The sequence below is a fragment of the Oryx dammah genome, unplaced genomic scaffold (assembly GCF_014754425.2).
Source record: "Oryx dammah isolate SB20612 unplaced genomic scaffold, SCBI_Odam_1.1 HiC_scaffold_1, whole genome shotgun sequence".
Classification (NCBI taxonomy): Eukaryota; Metazoa; Chordata; class Mammalia; order Artiodactyla; family Bovidae; genus Oryx; species Oryx dammah.
Genome location: NW_024070185.1, coordinates 24,225,510 through 24,243,427, shown reverse-complemented (window position 1 = coordinate 24,243,427; position 17,918 = coordinate 24,225,510). Strand labels below are relative to the sequence as shown.

Below are 17,918 nucleotides of genomic sequence, written 5' to 3'. Positions count from 1 at the left end.
CAAAAAACCACCAAGGGCACACGCCAGTTTTAAAACACCACTGTGTTGAACAGTGTCAAAATGCCTCCTACCTTTTCTCTAAGCATAAACCCTCATCTCTGAGAAGTGAGATTCATTTTAGAAGGAAGGAAAATGAGGAGTGTGGATTTCACATTTTCCTGAAACTTGGCCGCATGCTCTCACCCTATCAGCTGTGCTGACAGAGAACAGCCCCCCTAGGTCGTCTTCTGGGGAGCAATCCGCTATCAGGACACTAGTGAACATTCACTTTGGAGCATAGCTTTGGGGCTGTGCTGTTTCCAGGGTTGTGGCTTGCAGAAATGCCTTCCGTGATCTAGCAAAGCTTGGCTCAGGGAGAGACCCAGAGACTCAAGAGAGGCAGGCCTCTAAAACCCAGATTATTTGGTAAACTGCCCATCTGTGTGGAATGAGTTAGAAAAGTCCCAAAACTTAAGCTTCAGTAGCCTGCTGCTCACACAGAGACCACTGAGGAATGACGCCAAAGGGGCTATTTGTGCTTCAAGTTTTACCTCTGCACCATTGCCTTTAGGTGGGAGTGGAAGGGTGGGAGGTGGTGTGTGTGTGTGTGTGTATGAAAAAGAAAGAGAGGGAAACAGAAAGAGAGAGGACCAAAGGGCAGACATTGGCCGCACTGCAACCATCTTGAGGGAGTGGATTGAGTTCTGTTTGACAAAACAGTCATTCTCCACCTGGGGCAATTTCACCCCACCCCCATCCTACCCCTGGGGACATCTGTTAATGTCTGGAGACATTTTTTTGTTGGGTGAAAGCCAGTGATACTAGTAAACATTCTATGACTAAACAGCACTCACCAACAAATAATTTTCCAGCCCAAAATGTCCATGGGGCCAAGGGTGAGAAATCCTTGAAATGGAGGTGCCAAGGTCAGTCGGTCAAATGTGATTAGTGGGCATATACACTTCATTGAGAAGCATATATTTAGGAAAGCCAAGAAAAGAGTCCAAGCACTTGGTTGACTTTGGGGTCCTTATCTTGTCTAGTGGTCTGTGTGCTCTATAACTGTAAACCCTGGGACTTGGGGTGATTGTGTAACTAATGTGTGTGTCTGCTCAGTTGTTCAGCCATGTTTGCAACCCTATGGACCGTGGCTCACCAACCCTCCTCTGTCCATGGAATTTTCCAGGCAAGAACACTGGAGTGGTTTGCCATTTCCTACTCCAGGTGATTTTCCTGACCCAGGGATTGAACCCACGTCTCTTGCATCTCTGGCATTGGCAAGCGGATTCTTCACCATTAGTGCCACCTGGGAAGTCTTCTTATTAATAGTCCAAAATATTAAACATTTAAATGCTTCAGAAAACCTGGTTTATTATATTTAATTTAACTTTGATAGATTAATAGGAGTTGCTTAAGTGCATAGGAAGATTTTGTTTTTTTAGGTTTGTAAGTCTGTTAGGCTTTTGGAGTGTTTGAGAGAATCATGTTAAATGTGTAAACTATAAAAAGTTCTTGAGGGAATTTAAATCATAAATGGGATAGTTATTTAGCAACAAAAAAAGGTGTAACTTATTTTGATCTTCAAGTAATAGGTTTATACAAGACTTTTTGAAATTGAATTTAAAGGCTTAGAGAACACTAGGCTTTTGCATTTACAATTTTCAATATATTTAATTAATTAAAACCCAGTTGTTAGAGTAGTCCTTTCAGTTCTCAAGATTCCCTCAGACATTTAAAAGCTCAAATGACATTCATCAACACTCAGTAAATGGTTGTCAAAATGAACAGTAACTCCTGATTGCCCTGTTCCTTTGAATCCTTGCAGTGAAACGTCCACAATTGTGGGTCAATTTCTTGAGACCTTGAGAGTCCATATTAGCCAAAGGTAAGGATTATTCCAAAACAACACTTCTTTTGAGTCAATAGTTTTATTTCTATTACTTTTCACACCAAGGAGACTTAGTTACATAAAGTGAGATATTCTATGAGTTGATTACCAGTAGTAGAAGCACAAAGGTGTGGAAAGTGTAACATGAACACAGTGAAGAAACGCCCTTTTTCAGAGTGAAGTCCATGTGACAGAAACATATTATTCCAAACAGCCTATTTACAAATAAATATAGCTTTCAATCTATGTACAGACATATTCACAGAGGATAAACTGATGCAAAATTTCCATACATCTTGTCAGCCAGCGAAAACTTGCTCATATTGAACAAAACACACACAAAATGACAAAAGTAATTTGGAAGTGCATCAGCTGGATTCTTGTAGGGGTAAATGCGTCTTTAAAATGGAGGTGAACGGAGGAAACGTGAGATGACATCTATCCCTAAAAAGACCCTTTACAAAAATGGCATTCTGATATCTGTAATATAACCTGTTCCAGAAACAGTTTGCAAGTTCTAGGCCAAATGCCTATGTTGGGGGTCAATGTTGATAACCTGTTCTCTGTTTTAACATGATGCAAAAAACAAAAGTATAATTTACCTCTCCTTTAGTGCTAACAGGCACTTCATTAAACCCGGAAGGTAGTTTTGGTTACTCTTTGATGGTTCTTTTGAGACTGCAGATTGCTTGGAGATGGAAGCTGTTGCTTCTGGAGTTGTTTTTTTTTTTTTTTTTTTTTTAAGTGGAGCAGAAGAAAAACATCCAGGCTAGACGCAGGGCACACATATGAACTCTGTGCAGGGTTCAACAGAATTGTATGCCAACAGACAATTCGTCCAGATGGAGAGTCTCTGCACTTGCAAGAAACACTTCAGACCACAAAACAGCCCCCAACAGAAGCATCATCGCCTCCAGGTCCAGACAATCTTTCTTTAGGGCAAATGGCCAATTAAACATAAAGTTCATGGCGTTGGTCAATTTAACACACTTATTTACTCTGTATGGATAATTTAGGTTCCCAGGTGGTCGGTATTTCTAGGCTTTTAAGTGCCTTTTAGCTATTCTTTTTAGCTTTTACTCAAATCATATAAGAAATTCTGTTGAAGTATAACATTAAAGTTTTCAGTTGTGGGAACATCTGTATGTATACGTATGTAAGTAGTCTACCATACTGGGCCAGGAATTATGAAGTTTAGCAGAAAAGAAAAAAAAACCCAATGCATTATGAAGTCTTCTATTTTACATGTTTTCTCAAGGAAGGTTTATAATTTAGGCAGAATAAATTATTGATAAATTGTATATCTCTATTTGCCATTTTTATAAGGGAACTTCTTAGACCCATCCTATATTTATATAAGAACTCAAACCTTAAATTTTCCAGGTATATATTTGCTAATTATCCATTTCACTCTTGTTATGGGTAAACCTTGCTTTACATAACAAATGGATTCCTGAAAAACAGTAAATCTATAACTTAAAAAAGGAAATATTTCCACTGTAGTATTAGAACTTGCTATTTAACAAGCTATTTTGAAAGTGAAGAATGTTTTTGTGAAATGAAAAATTTCTTTGATTTTCAGTTTTATTAACGTACACATCTAAAATTTATCAGTAGATTAGGATTGTCTAGAACAATAATTATATGCCTTAAAAAGAGAACAGATAAACTCCAATTTACAACAAACGATACAAAACAGGAATGACTCATGGACTGCTTATTGATTGACTATATTCAGAAGCCCTGAATATATGTATTATTGGTATTTTATGGCTTTAATTAAGACAGTCGTCTCTTATGAAGTACTATAAAGTACAATATTAAAAAATTAAAAAACCCAAAAGGCATCCATTGTCCTTCAGTTTTATCCTGATGAGAAGAATTAGAGATTTGTTTAATTAAATGGCAAAGAATTTTCTACTCTTAATTCATGCATGTAATTTCATCCTCAAAATTATTTTATTCAGGGATTCAGGCAGGCTTCATTCACACATTCATTCTTTTTCTTTAGTGATGACATGATTTAAAAAATTAGTACTCTCTTTTGGTTAGTTGAGTGTTTTTCGAGAACTATCAGTCTTAGAGTCTTAGTTACTTTCAGATCCACTATAAGGGAATGTGCAACCTAATATGTGAGGATGCTGGAGCAAGTTCCCAGCCTTTTGGGAACTGTAGCCCATTTTCCTGGGCCAGGACACCAGTCAACAATCTTACAATTCCCATCCAGCCCACCACACAAGGAAGTAAATGTGCTGCAAGACTGGGATATGAGAGCAGTCCAATCATTTCCCCCATTTGCTACTGAGAGCAAAAATGCAAATTCCTTTTGGTAAATCAATGCCAGTAAGTGCAGATCCGGAGTTTCTGAATGATCTCCAGTGCTGTCTCCCTGATTCTGAGTTCTTATTGAGTGTAGGATTGTGACCTAAAGACTAAGTGCATGAATTTGACCTCACCAGAGCCTCAACTTTTCACCAGAGGACAAATGCCTATTAATTAGTACTTGTTGAGTCGAGGCCCACTGGTGCTCTTAAGGTGTAGCTGAGATTCTAGTCTCTTGTGGTGGTGAATTCTGTACACATTTTAGAATCAATGAGGAGGAATTCTCTGCCCTGAAGAAACAGTCAATTATAAAAAAACATAAGACTTTGGGGACCCAAGGCTAGGATTTTTCTATCTTCACCTTAATGCAAAGATGAAGAAAAAGCTCATTAGACTTGCCAGGTACAAGTGAAGTGGGGAGGCTGGTGGTGAGAACCCGGAAGGGGAGTAAGCACTGGGCCCAACCTAGACTTGAAAATTGGAAGTGGGATTAGAAAGAAACAGATTGAGACTTAGTAAGGCCCAAGGAAGAGGGCTCCCCTGGAGGTAAGAACACTCAACCAAATGCACTGGGGCAAGCTGAGAATCACGCTTGCTTCACCCGAATGCCTTGCAGAAAGATATGAAGTCAGGGAACACGAGGTTAGTATGAATTAGCAATGAAGTGCGAATTTCTAAAAGGTAAGGGCCACAGAGAGGTCCTGAAACAGGGGTAAACACTGGGTCTGAGGCTGTCCTTCCGTCTTTTTCATACCTTATACTTGTGTCATGATTAGTCAAAAGGTTCCTGATTTCAGAGTGACATCGAGCATCTTAAAGGCTTAGTAGAGAAGAATTTAAAAATTATTGAGGGTTAGAAAAAAAAAGGACTCAGAAATAAAAATCTAAAGATACTTTGGATGAAAATAGAGAAAGGGTCTCATAGTGGTGACTCCCAGCTCTGTAGGGGTAAATAGTGAACAGTGCCCCGATGCAGCTCTTTTCTGCTGAACAGACGGGAAAAAAAAAAAAAAAAGGTAAACTCATTTCCCTGGGGGGTCAGGGGTGAACTGGAGGAAGACTCCTCTGACATGATGCTGTCTGTGTTAACAGTTGATGGGTCTGGGTTATACCAGGAACATCAGTGCTAAGGATCCCTCCTACAAAGGGGCTGTCGTTTGGATCAGGGTGATAGGTTGAACAAGCTCGCTTGACAGAATTAAACCTTTGGCAAACTCAAGGTAAATTCCACGGAACTCTTTCAGACCAAGGTCTTTTACCTGCTTTAAAAAAATTCTTTAAGGTTTTCCAGTATGTCAATCCATCATTTAGCGGAAGGGCTTAGGCTTAATTTGGTGTTCATAGCGTCTCTCACTATTTGTTCACTGATCTGAATAGAGCTGTCTGTCCAGTCACAGTTACAGGCTGATTTTTCTAAAAAACTGGCAGACTTGGGGATTTCTGGGTCCTTTGTTGCCTATTCTCACTTTGTTTAAAGGAAAGTGTCACTGAAGACCATGATGGAAACCAGGGGGTGCTGGGCAAGGAGATGCCCCGGGTGGGAGGGATGTGGGGAGAGTGGCAGTGAGCACACTGTTTACGGCATCGAGGCGGAAAGCGCGTACTACTTCCTTAACAAAGAGGAGCGCACCTGTGTTTTCTACAGTCATCTAAACGCTCACGGCGCTATCTGGCCAAAGTCAGTGCCATTTTAAAGTTCCTTGTGAAGTGGGGGGAAAAAAAAGCGTGATGGTCTTCTGATAAGTAAGGAGTTTCAGCTGGCTTTGAGTATGTCTTGCTTGCTTTTCTTGTCAGCTAGGTATTTCAAAGAATAGGAAGCTGTGGGATTAAAAAACTAAACACAAAGCTACAAAGGCAAGCAGCAGTAGAGTGGAGGCCCTTACCTTTCTTCCCAAGGCCTTCTTGAGAGAGAAACATTCTTTTTCTGGGACTCTATGTAAACTTCTCTCACTGAGAAAAAAAAAGCCTGAAATTTGTCATTATTTAACACTACTGGCTTTCTTGGGGATCCTAGTAAAAGTAAATTTATTCTCCATTTCTTCCTTTTCCTTATTATTTTTCACTAACTCTCTTCATGATCAGCCCTTACCTACTAATTGAAGACAGTCTTGCTGAGGGAGGTTCAGGAGTTGAGGATAAGTCTTTTAAAAACATTAAGCCACGTGGTTATGTAAGATCTGGCTTAGCAAGTCTGGGCATTAGCTTCTGAAACAAGTTTTCAGGAGACAGTTGATTTTTCCAGAAATCACCAGGAGAACAGGTTCCCTTTATTTCTTCTAGAACAGAGCTGCTATTTGGAGAAGACAAGTACCCCACTCCAGTGCTCTTGCCTGGACAATCCCATGGACGGAGGAGCCTGGTAGGCTACAGTCCATTGGGTTGCAAAGAGTCGGATATGACTGAGTGACTTCATTTTCACTTTTCACTTTCCTGCACTGGAGAAGGAAATGGCAACCCGCTCCAGTGTTCTTGCCTGGAGAATATCAGGGCCAGAGGAGCCTGGTGGGCTGCTGTCTATGGGGTCGCACAGAGTTGGACACTACTGAAGTGACTTAGCAGCAGCAGCAGAGCTGCTACTTATAGCCACTTAATTATTGGAGTAACGATCTGTCCAGGTGTAGGGAGCATGGCATGCTTTCAATCTTGTGTGTGTGTGTGTTGGTAGATGTACAGAAGAAAGCAGATTGACGTTTTCTGAAATGCTTGGATTCAGATGGGCATTAGACCCATGTCAGATATGCCAATTAGCGATTTCAGCAGAGTGGTTAACATTAGCCCCATCTTTTCCAGCTGTCTTTCTGGCCAGCAGCTTTAGCTGCTGTCACATCCCTGGCCAGCTTTCTGTTAAGGTGGTCTGGGGGTGGCAGGGCTCCCCTTGACAGCTCATTCCAGTCACAGAGGAGTGTAAGAGCTGTAAGCAATGGTGGGGAGCAGGCTTAATTTCCCTGCCCAGCAGGGATGTACATTAATATTACCAAATCTCTCACTGGCAAGGCAGCTGTGTTTAGCCGAAAGGCCTCCAAACACCTGATTCATGTCTTCCCTAGAAAATAAATTATCATGGCCCCTGTCAGCTGACACCTGTTAGAAGCCTTACAAAGCATTTCCCCCGAATATGAAACAGTTCCCTGCCTCTTTTTATAATCTTCTGGGCAAGGCTTTAGGAAATTCTGCTGCATCAGCCAAACTGATAACACCCCTCTGCCTTAGTCTCAGCATGGCTGTGTTCTTGATCTGCCCCGCCTGGCTCAGCTTAGGTTTGGGAAGCTGCCTGCAGATCATCTCATCTCCAGCCTCAGTTCTTTAGGGTCTAGTCAGGTTCAGAAGGCAGCTGGACTCAGCATGGGCATTCCAAGATGCAACTGAGAAGGTTCTATTTGAGTATTCTCAGTGTGAGCCAAGTTGTTCTCCTGTCCTGAGCCTGCCTAGGGTGTCGGGGGAAGTGACAGCAAGCAAGACCTGCTTGGTTCACTGCAGGTAAAGGGAACCACTTGGGGACAGCTTGTTTACTTTAGATCAAACAGTAAGAGGTGGGCTCTTGAACTTTTGATATTTTATACCCTGCTCCAGAAAAGCAAAGAGGGTATCAGTAATCTCAGTGTTTTCCCCTGTACTTTTCCATTGTGTATTCTTTGCCTCTACATCCACATTAGCAATACGACTGGCGACTTCTATAAGGCTGTAAATCTATATTCTTGGGGCAAGAAAATATACAAGAAAGGTGCTTATGTGGATGTTTGGATGGCCTTGTGGACGAAGCAAACCTCGTGCGAGCAGGAGGAAATGTTCCCTTTGGTTACTGGTGGGCATGTTTTCCCTTTTCCTTCACTAAGGCAAACTTTGATGCTCCCTGCTTGTGAATTCTGAATATAATTGGGTCAGAGGGTGATGATGTAAGTGATATATAGTGTATAGATAGGTTTGGTATGAAGATACATATGTATTTATACAGGCACTAGGGATGAGCTACTCAGAAAACCATGTTGTGCAAAGTTCTTTCTTATAATTATGGTAATAATTCAAATGCTTTGAAAGATCCACTGTTGCACCTACAGTCTTCTCTCTGGGTTTAGCCAAGCCCAGCCCATAACCTCACAGACACCTAATGGGGGAGAGATGCCTGCATACTGGCAAGCGAGTGGACACTCCACACCCTTGAGGTGGGAAGTGGGCTTGGAAATAGCATCTTCTCAAATGCAATCAATTTTCATGATTGACAACAATCCTTCAGAAGGGAGCTCCCAGGCTGCTTGTATGAGTCTCCACCGTGAGCTGCGAAGGAACAGGAAAGACAGACAGGAGGCAGGGAAAAGCCAGAAGAAGAACAGGGTTGCACCCAACACCCCTCATCCTTTCTGGTTTTACACAGTCTATCTGCTGCTGAGTCAGTCACCTATTCAATCCTTCTTTCACACAAAAAACCAGTCAATAATGTACATTCACACAACAAACAACTCTGCTCCCTTCAAGTAAGGCACAGGGAAAGCCATCAGGGTTTCTAACTCAATGTTCACTGGTTTCTTCTCTTTCAAAGGAATCAGCACAAATTCTTGTCTCAGCACAAAATGCTGCCCTTGAAGCAGGAGACCTGGATCTCTCTCACACAACTGAACACTCAACTTTGGAAAGCTGGAGAGACTGGGAAGCTGGCCTTTTGGGCCACCATCTTGGCTGTCGCCATTGTGGCTTCTTGCTTTCCTATGGGCCTCCACTCGGAAGAGCAACAATGGGCGCTGCCTGTGACTGCTGTGCTGTGTAGGTGAGCTGCGGTTTTGTGGAAGGAATGCTGAGCTTGATCTTGATCTTTACTCAGTTGTGAGCATTGCATCCTGCCTCCCTGTGTTAGGCGGGATGCGCTCACAGCAAAATCAGAGCAGCAGCAGTGACACAACAGACCGGGGAGGAAATCAGATGGAGTAGGCCTCAGACGTGGCGTGTGCCCGCTTAGATGTAGGAGGCTACACAATAAGGCGGGTCTTCTATTTACTTTCAAATGATTATAAGGATGCAAGGTTCAGGGAAATGAAAAACTGCATATTTTTCACTAATTTGTCTGCCTCATCTTTCTCTGTTAGTGTTATTGCCATAGACCTGAGAAATCATATAAAGTGTCAAACAGAACTTGTGAGTACTGAATGAATGAAATGAAAATGTCCCGTGAATGCTCTGGAAATCAGAACTTCAGAGTGACTGGCCTGAAGCCAGTGTAAAGAAGCTGTTACGCATAGTCTGCAGTGTACTCTGTGAGCTGGAATGACTCCCTGATGGGACCCTCATGGCAGGAGAGACCAAATCCTGGTCCTGGAACTACTAGACAGAGGACCCAGAAAATTTCCTGGTGAACAAACACCTTTCCAAACATCTCTAAGCTGCCTCAATCCATGCAGTATCGATCAGTGTCGATCTAGTTCTACTGGTTGGAGGAAGAGTGATGTCTTTCTTCAGCCATTGAAGCCCTTGATGACCACACTGGAAGATGCTTTAAAGAACCACACCGTTAGGGAGCAAGTTCCACTGAGCACCTCTACTGGATGGTATTTCTTAGTGCATATCCAGGCTCTCTTGGCAGGCATTTTGATTATACATCAAGCACCTTAGCATCAAGATACGTCTGAATGACAATTACAGCTAAATTTGCCCCCTTCTTTGGATGATAATGGGACATGCATTGGAACAATATAGGTTCAGTTTATATAGTTTTGCTGTCCTAGAAGAGCACTAATTTGGTTTGCAATCATATTTTCTACTTGCATGCTGGGGCACTATATAAACAAACAAACAAACCTCTCCCAAACCCAACCCTGGTCACCTCCCCCTTGTCCCAAACCAGTATCTGCCCAACCTGGGTTTTTCCTCCAGACGTCCCAATAACCCTGTGGGTTTCAGACAGTGTACCTCAGTTAGACTGGGCGGATGGTCTTCCCAGTTTGGCTTGTGGGAATGTTTTGGAGGGCTCATATTAGGTTCTCTATGGACCCTTTCCACCCAGCCCTACCTCCTGCAACATATATTCCTTAAACAGCTGTCATACCAGGCAGAATCCCAATATGTCCAAGGTAGGTTGAAGTTCACAGCAATGCTTCTCTTAGCTCACCTCTTGCATTTAAGAGGTAAAGCTCAGACTGAAGGTTGATGCCCCTCTTCAGATAGGTACTAGAAATATATTAGAGCTGTCCCTGAAAAGATGCAGTTGTATTTATATATATATATATATGACTTCATATATATATATATACGTTTTCTCTGTGTCTGTATACAGGTATAGACTACTCTCTAGGTGTGGAAGGAGAGGTATCAGTACAGGAACAGGCGGGGGTGTGTTCAGGTGCATCTATATATAGTATGTATATTTTATATGTATATATATCACCTTTGTCATTGTTTGCATCATTATGACGAATATACCTCTGACCAGCAAGGAGTACCTGTCGGCGATGCAGGCTGAGAAGCCCCAGAGGCAGGGATCTGTTTGTCACTTGCATGGAGCTGCTGCAGGAGGCAAGGGTGGGAGCAGCGCCATGAAACGAGCTGGCCCTGCATGAATCCATCCCTCCTCAAATCCGCCAAGGAGGGACGTGCAGAAAGCCCCGGGCTGTGGGCCTGCTGCCTCTTCTCCAGAGGTCACGGAGCCTACAGCCCAGAGCGGGGAGGGGCTGCCCATGCTGCTGGCTCAAGATATGGCTTTTCCCGCTAGATGGAGACAGGGCACACGAGGATTCTGTCTTCCAGGAGGACGCTGACCACCAGGAACACAAAGTAGAGGCCAAACATGATGAAGCCCAGCACTTTGTTCATCCGCCACTTGCAGAGGGCGATGGAGAGGATGACGAAGAGCAGCATGATGAAGAGGAGGACGATGGCGCAGAAGAGCCCATTGCTGCTGACGGCCACGGGCTGGAACCTGTGGATGACTGTGTAGAGGAGCCAGGGCAGCGGGAGCCTGTCGGGGAGAAGCGGGTAGACGGGGGGCGCAGTCAGACACGCTGAGGAAGGCACAGGATGGAACGTGAGCTGCTTGGGGTCTGATTGGAAACCAGCGTCCTGTTAGGTTCACTACGACCTGCGCCTGGTTGGCCCAGGCGATCATATACGGAAGCCAAGTGACCTTTAAAAACCTTTACTTCCTGACCGAATGAGGGAGAGCAGAGAGAATTTGTTCTCTGGTTGAATAAGATCAAAGGCTGCTGCAGGTCATTTCTGAATTTGATTTGAAATAATTTTTTTTTTTGATTCCTTTCAAAGATTAAAATGTTATCCTTAGCCCTAAAGAGATGAATGGGAGGATGTGTACAGGGTGACGGGAGGAGATGATAAAATGCTGGAAAGGGTACAGAAATTAGCAGTGAAAATGGCCAAGTTATTATTTTTTAAATGGAGACAGAGACCAACAATGACACACACGCACACATCCAATTCCGGTGAAGTTGCGGTTGACAGAACTACAAATAGGTAAGAACCCTTCGGGGCAAATACGACATTTTTAATACTTTTGACCTATCAGTTCGGTTGTCAGGGATCAAGCAGAAGGAATAATTCAAAATGGAGAGGCAACTTTTTTCAGAAAGATGATCATTCCAGTGTTACTCTGAGTAGTGAAACATCAGGGACACCTTAATCTCACATAATAGGCAGTTAGTTAAATAGCAAACTGTTAAGTCAATGTAATGTTATATAGCTATTAAAATCATAAACTTAAATGATACAGGCAAATGCCCATGATATGATTCTATAAAAAGGATACACATAAAAATAGCAATTTAACTTCAATAATGAATTAGGTGTTGGTTTGTGTTTATGTTTTATATATGCTTATATGTTGGCTTGTATTATGCTTTATGTGTATTTCTAAATCCTTTACCTTGAGTATGTATCAAGAAAAAAATGCTACCAAGACTATGGAGAAACTGTTACACTCTATATTGCTAATAACTTTGTAAATTGGTATAAACTCTTGGAAGAGACCTTTTGGAAAAATATACTACATCAATAGCCATTGAAATATTTATAATCTTTGATCCATTAATATTTCTTTTTTTTTAAATTAATATTTCTTTAAAACTTTACCCTAGTAAGATAATTAAAAGAGATGTTTCTCCTTATAAAGTTTCATAAAACACTCATGTTATCAGAAAATTGAAAAAATACAAAGGTCCTACTAAAGCGTAATGGTTAAACTGAAAGCAACAAGATGGAATATTTTGAAGCTATAGAATATTAATTATGAGAGCTATGAAAAAACTTAGAAAAATGGCTGACTTACTGATTTACTCATAGAGGCCTATTCTTTGCTAGGCATAAATGGCTTTAAAATGGAAAAATAAAAGCCCTCCAACAGAGCAAAACTGATTATTCACTAAGAAAACTTTGTGAAATAGTAAGAGAAAAATGCGCAAAAGTTAAATGTTTGGGGGTAGTAGGATTAGGGATGATTTTCTTTAAACCTTCATTTAAGTTATAACATATGTATAATTTAAGAACAATGAACAAAAAGCATTTTGTAATTCACTAGAATACTTTTTGAAAACATGATAAATATATCTCAAAGAACACATAATTTTCCCATGTAAGATTTTCTCTTTTTTATACTACAGAATATTTTCTTTCTATTTGTACAAGGTATTGACCAAGAAAACTACTTTAAATGTGTGGGCAGTAGAACTGAGAAATGCTGTTTATACCAGGGATGTCCCTCTTTTAAAAAATACACCTTTTCAGGCGTTCATTCGCTCATCCATCCATCCATCCATTCATTCTACACACATGTGCCAAGCCACTGCCATACATTAGACATTGTATTAGGTTTTGGGGAGTTCTTGTTCTTGGGGAGTTCACAGTCTAGCAGACAGACTGATATACATGACCTTGACAAGAGTGTGAGCTACAGATACCCAGAGTGGATACAGGAGCACGCGCCTCCAGGCCAGGCTTAAAGGAATCAGAAAACCAGGATGCGAGTTGACACTGGAAGGGAAAACTGGAGTTTTCCAGACAGACAAGCAGTGAGGGGTCTCGAGGGAGAGATGCCAGCAAAGGAAGACAGTGTGGTAGGAGAGGGCCCCTGTGAACTCTAAGGTGGTACAGACAGTGAAGCTCAGAGCAGGGTTTCATGTTCAGATGGTGCTGGGTTTGAGAGCATAGACTCTGCTCAAATCCCAGCTGTCTCATTACTCGTTGTGTGAACTCTGCGCCCTTCAGTTTCCTTACCTGAAAAGTGGGGATGACAAACGCACCTCATGTGTGGCTGAGATAGACAAAAATGTATGTACCGCATATGCGGTAGATACTGAATGAAAAAACTATATTTTCGGTAATGGAAAGGATAAAAGAGAACAGTGTTGAATAAGATGTTCAATGAGAAAGATTCATTTTTAATGGTCTTCCAAACTCAAGTGCCAAGAGGCCAGTGCTTCTAGGAACACAAGGATAATATCCTGTCTTATTTTCTCAGGGGACTGCCTTTTGGGGTTACTTTTGAGACTACTTCTACTTTGGACATGTTAAATGAAATGATAGAAATAACAGCTTCTGTCCCCAGTCAGATCCACTTTAGAGATTATTCATATTGAGAATTTCAGCTTGCTTAACTGTAAGAACAGAGCTCATTATCTGATTTTCAGAAAAACCTAGAATATCTTCACCAGCATGGATAAAGAAACGATAACACCAAACCTGCCAGTGTTTTCCAAGGAAGGAGATGGGATGTTTTTTTCCTGGCCTATGTTTTAGTCTGCTTTCCAAATCTCATCTGAGGCTGGTGGGGACTTTAATTAGAATTAGAACATGGGAAAAAAAAATACTGTGAAACTACCAGAGTATCTCAGTCACATATGAATGTTGAATATTCATGACATGTAGCCAATGCCGTTTTTTAGGTGAAATTCTCTCAAAGCATTTCCTACAATACTCGCTCTCTATGTAAGTATGTGTTTCTCCCTGTCCAAGGATAACTTATTCTTCATGAAGTTCTGTGAAGATGAAAAATGGAGTTGGTGAAACTGAATGATACTACCAGTCTTTTCTTTCTGTTGGCATTGGTTGGTTTTGGGCTCTGAGATTCTGGTCATGACTTCACAAGCTTCTAAGAAGGCAAAGACAGTGGTGGAGCTGATGTGACCCTTTATATAATGAGTTCTACTCACCCTACGGTGATGTCAAAAATGTTGCTTCCAACAGAGCTGGACACGGCCATGTCCCCAAGTCCCTTCCGGGCCACTATGACGCTGGTGATCAGGTCAGGGATTGAAGTCCCAGCGGCCAAGATGGTCAGACCCATGATCTCTTCACTAATGCCAATTGTCTCTCCAACCTAAAAGCCATGACGAGGCAAACAGAGGAGTGTTTGAAGTCACAAAACCATCAAGACCACTAACATTTCAATGCAACTCCCTTTTAATGAATTCTTACTCTGTGCTGTGCTGGGTGTTGAGATAATAACAATGAATAAGCCACAGTCGTTGACAGAAAGATTTCTATTTTAATGATACTCAGACCCAAGAGATCAGGACTGTTCACACAAGGATTAAACAGGTAATCTGAAAAAAGAGCTACAGAAGACTAGCATGCAGCCTCTACTTGATTTTTTATCAAGACCAGGCAGGGGAAGCAGAAGATCAGAGTTATAAATGCCAATTGGTCATTGGCCCCATGGGCCAGGGCCTGACGATGGCACCAGATCATGTAGCTGATGTGCCCCTTAATTTACGATTGAAGATTAAGAACGGAACATCTCCTATTGTCTATAACCCACTCTTAAACATTTTTAGATTGTACCATTTCCACAGAAAACTTGATTTTGGATGTTTTTGGGTTTGGTAACATAGGACTGTAAGTCAGCAAGGCAGCTATGGAGAAAGCAACAGTTAGGAAATCAGAGGACCTTGGTCCAAGGTCTGGCTCTGGCATTTATTAAGTACTTGACTTAGTGCTAACTGGACCAATTGGGCAATGTCTTTGATCCTCAATTCCTTTCTTTCTCTTCCAGTTTTATTGAGACGTAATTGACATATAGCTCATGTAGATGTCACTTGCTAATGGAGAGCAGTGAACCACGAGGGCAGGTATACCAGTTCAGTTCCCTAGGCTCTGTGGCAGTGTGACCGTCAAATAAAAACAGCTCCCAACTATGCTTTTAAGCTAGTGGGAACCAGCTATTATTGGCAAAACTGTGCATAACAAATAGTTGAGCACTAAATGGTGCACTTCCTATCATTTATAGCTTTTACAGGTCAAAGGTGCAAATGATAGAATTAGTGCTACAGACTTATAGCATCTGCTATTTGATCAGCTGTCTGGATGTTTTGAAAGAGAAAAGCATTTCTTTGGTGAAAAGAAAGAGAAATGTCTCATTCATTATTGGCAAATAAGGCTTCTCTTTGTGCATTCTATATTTCTGGGCTTTTTTTTTTTTTTTTGATAATTGTAATTGTTCCAGGGATTGTGTTTGTATTTTTCTATAAGAGAATGAAAAGAGAATATGATTGTGGAATTAAGATAATCATTAAAAAGTAAAGAAAAAGATGGAAGCTTATAGGATGGTATTTTCGAGGAAGGTTAAAGAAAATAGCTAGGAACAATATATTCCAGTAAGTGGAAAAAATCACTTTTTTTTCTTTATCTGTACATGGAAGAATAAAAATAATTATTATGGAAGGCCATGATATATGTTATAAATGGCAAACATCATAGCCTGGAAATGTGGAGGCTGAGAAACAGCTTTTTAACTTTTTTTAACAGGTATGCTCAGTTGTGTCCGACTCTTTATGACCCCATGGACTGTAGCCCGCCAGGCTCCTCTGTCCATGGGATTTCCCAGGCGAGAATACTGGAGTAGGTTACTGTTTCCTTCTCCAGGGGATCTTCCCAACCCAGGGATTGAAACTTCTGCGGTGATTTCTGTTGGATTTTGTTAGCAAACGTCTCTTCGTGAATGTAGAAAATAATGACTTGGGGGCAAACAGAATGTCTTCAGGGGGCCAGTGATTTTTGGAAATATTGAGGAAGAATAATCTGAAGTCAATGTCAGTAAAATAACTGTGATAGGAATAATATGAAATACGTTGTAGGGATAACGCTTGGTTTATCAGCCAATACTTTCAGTGGATTTTGTTAGTGATGCCATATGTTCTTTCTAAAAAAAATTAAGGTATAATTTCCATACAGGAAAATTCACTCTTTTTAAAAAAGCATATGGTTTTGTGAGTTTTGACAAATATATGCAATCCTGTTTCTCCACACCCTCATCAATAAATGGTATTGTCTGTCTTTTTGGTTGTAGTTGTCCTAGTGGTTGTGAAGTGGTATCTTATGATCATTTTTACACAACTTTAATTAGCTGTAAGCTTAACTCTTTATCTGTAAACTGCGGATAAACTGCGGATAATAATATTACCTCCCCCACAGGATTTATACCCATGTAGAAGGACAAAGGGAGGTGAATTGTCCATATTCAGGTAGTACACATGCAGTCAGTAATGGTAACTGTTAGTACCTCTGAGAACCTAAGACCGAACATTAAGACCTTTGCATCTCATTTTTCCTTTCATGTGTTACAACAAACAATTCCTGAGAGTTTATTCGGGTGATGGGCGTTATGACTGGTATTGAGTTAGAAGTAGTAAAAGTGAAATACATCATCATTTTTTGTAAATTCAGGCTCAAGGAAGAGACCATTTTGTCTCCACGTCTTTTCCTAAGAGCCAGTTTGATGAGAATGTGAGGTGAGTGGGTGTCCAAGTGAACGGAAGTGCCGCAGAGCTAGGCAAAACCCTGACATTCCTCCAGGCCTGGGCTGGCCTGGTTCCAGGCTGCAGAGGGCAAGTTGTGGATAGACTTGGCTTTTCTCCACACAGCTATCTGGGGCTATGCCAACTTGATTCCACCAGGAGATGAGGGAAAGTTAGGTGGAGTAAATTCCTCTAGTCCTAGAATATGTGTGTCAGATGCTATACCGTTGTGACAGTTTCAGAAAGCAAACACACCAAGAGAAAAGCCAGGCAGATGTGTATCCTTCTCAAGGTCTTACCTGATGCGCCCACCAGACCATCAAGTAAGAGAAGACTGCGATCCAGGAGATGGAGCCGAAAAACGTGATGGGAAAAAACTTCCTTGATGACTGCAAGAGAACCAGGAAGAGGGGAGAGTGTGAGTACTAAGCGAGGTGATCTGTCATCCTGGTGAAAAGTGAAAGTGTTAGTTGCTCAGTCATCTCCAACTCTTTGCGACCCCCATGGGCTGAAGCTTTCCAGGCTCCTCTGTCTAGGGGATTCTCCAGGCAAGAATACTAGAGTGGATTGCCATTCCCTTCTCCAGGGGATCTTCCCTACCCAAAGATCAAACCCAGGTCTCCTGCAGTGCAGGCAGATTCTTTACCATCTGAGCCACTGGGGAAGCCCCATCAGTAACCCTTGGTCGAGCTGGGACATTAAGATTTCTCTCGGGAATGTGAAATTGGTTGAAGCCAAGCCATCATAAAACTGGCTGCTGAGATGGGAAGTCTTTTTTTTTTTTAATTTATTTTTAATTGGATGGTATTGCTTCACAATGTTGTTGGTTTCTGCCATACAACAACATAAATCAGCTGTTAGTATACATATATCTCCTCCCTCTTGAACATCTCCCCCATTCCACTCCTCTAGGTTGTCACAGAGCACCGGGCTGAGCTGCCTGTGTTCTACAGCAGCTTCCCACTAGCTATCTGTTTTACATCTGCTAATGTATATGTGTTAATGCA

The 17,918-nt window shown here is 41.6% G+C and overlaps 1 protein-coding gene across 3 annotated transcripts in view; it reads right to left on the bottom strand.

The window, feature by feature from the left end:
- Positions 1-8,680: 8,680 nt before the first annotated feature.
- Positions 8,681-17,918, bottom strand: part of SLC24A2 (solute carrier family 24 member 2) — a 276,734-nt gene continuing 267,496 nt past the window's right edge. For all 3 annotated transcript variants that reach the window (XM_040238391.1, XM_040238389.1, XM_040238390.1), the window contains 3 exons: positions 17,211-17,300; positions 14,329-14,495; positions 8,681-11,129 (listed from right to left, as the gene is read on the bottom strand). In XM_040238391.1, coding sequence (XP_040094325.1) covers positions 10,880-11,129; positions 14,329-14,495; positions 17,211-17,300 — 507 coding nt within the window. In that variant the 3' untranslated portion in view covers positions 8,681-10,879. The remainder of the gene's footprint in view (positions 11,130-14,328; positions 14,496-17,210; positions 17,301-17,918) is intronic.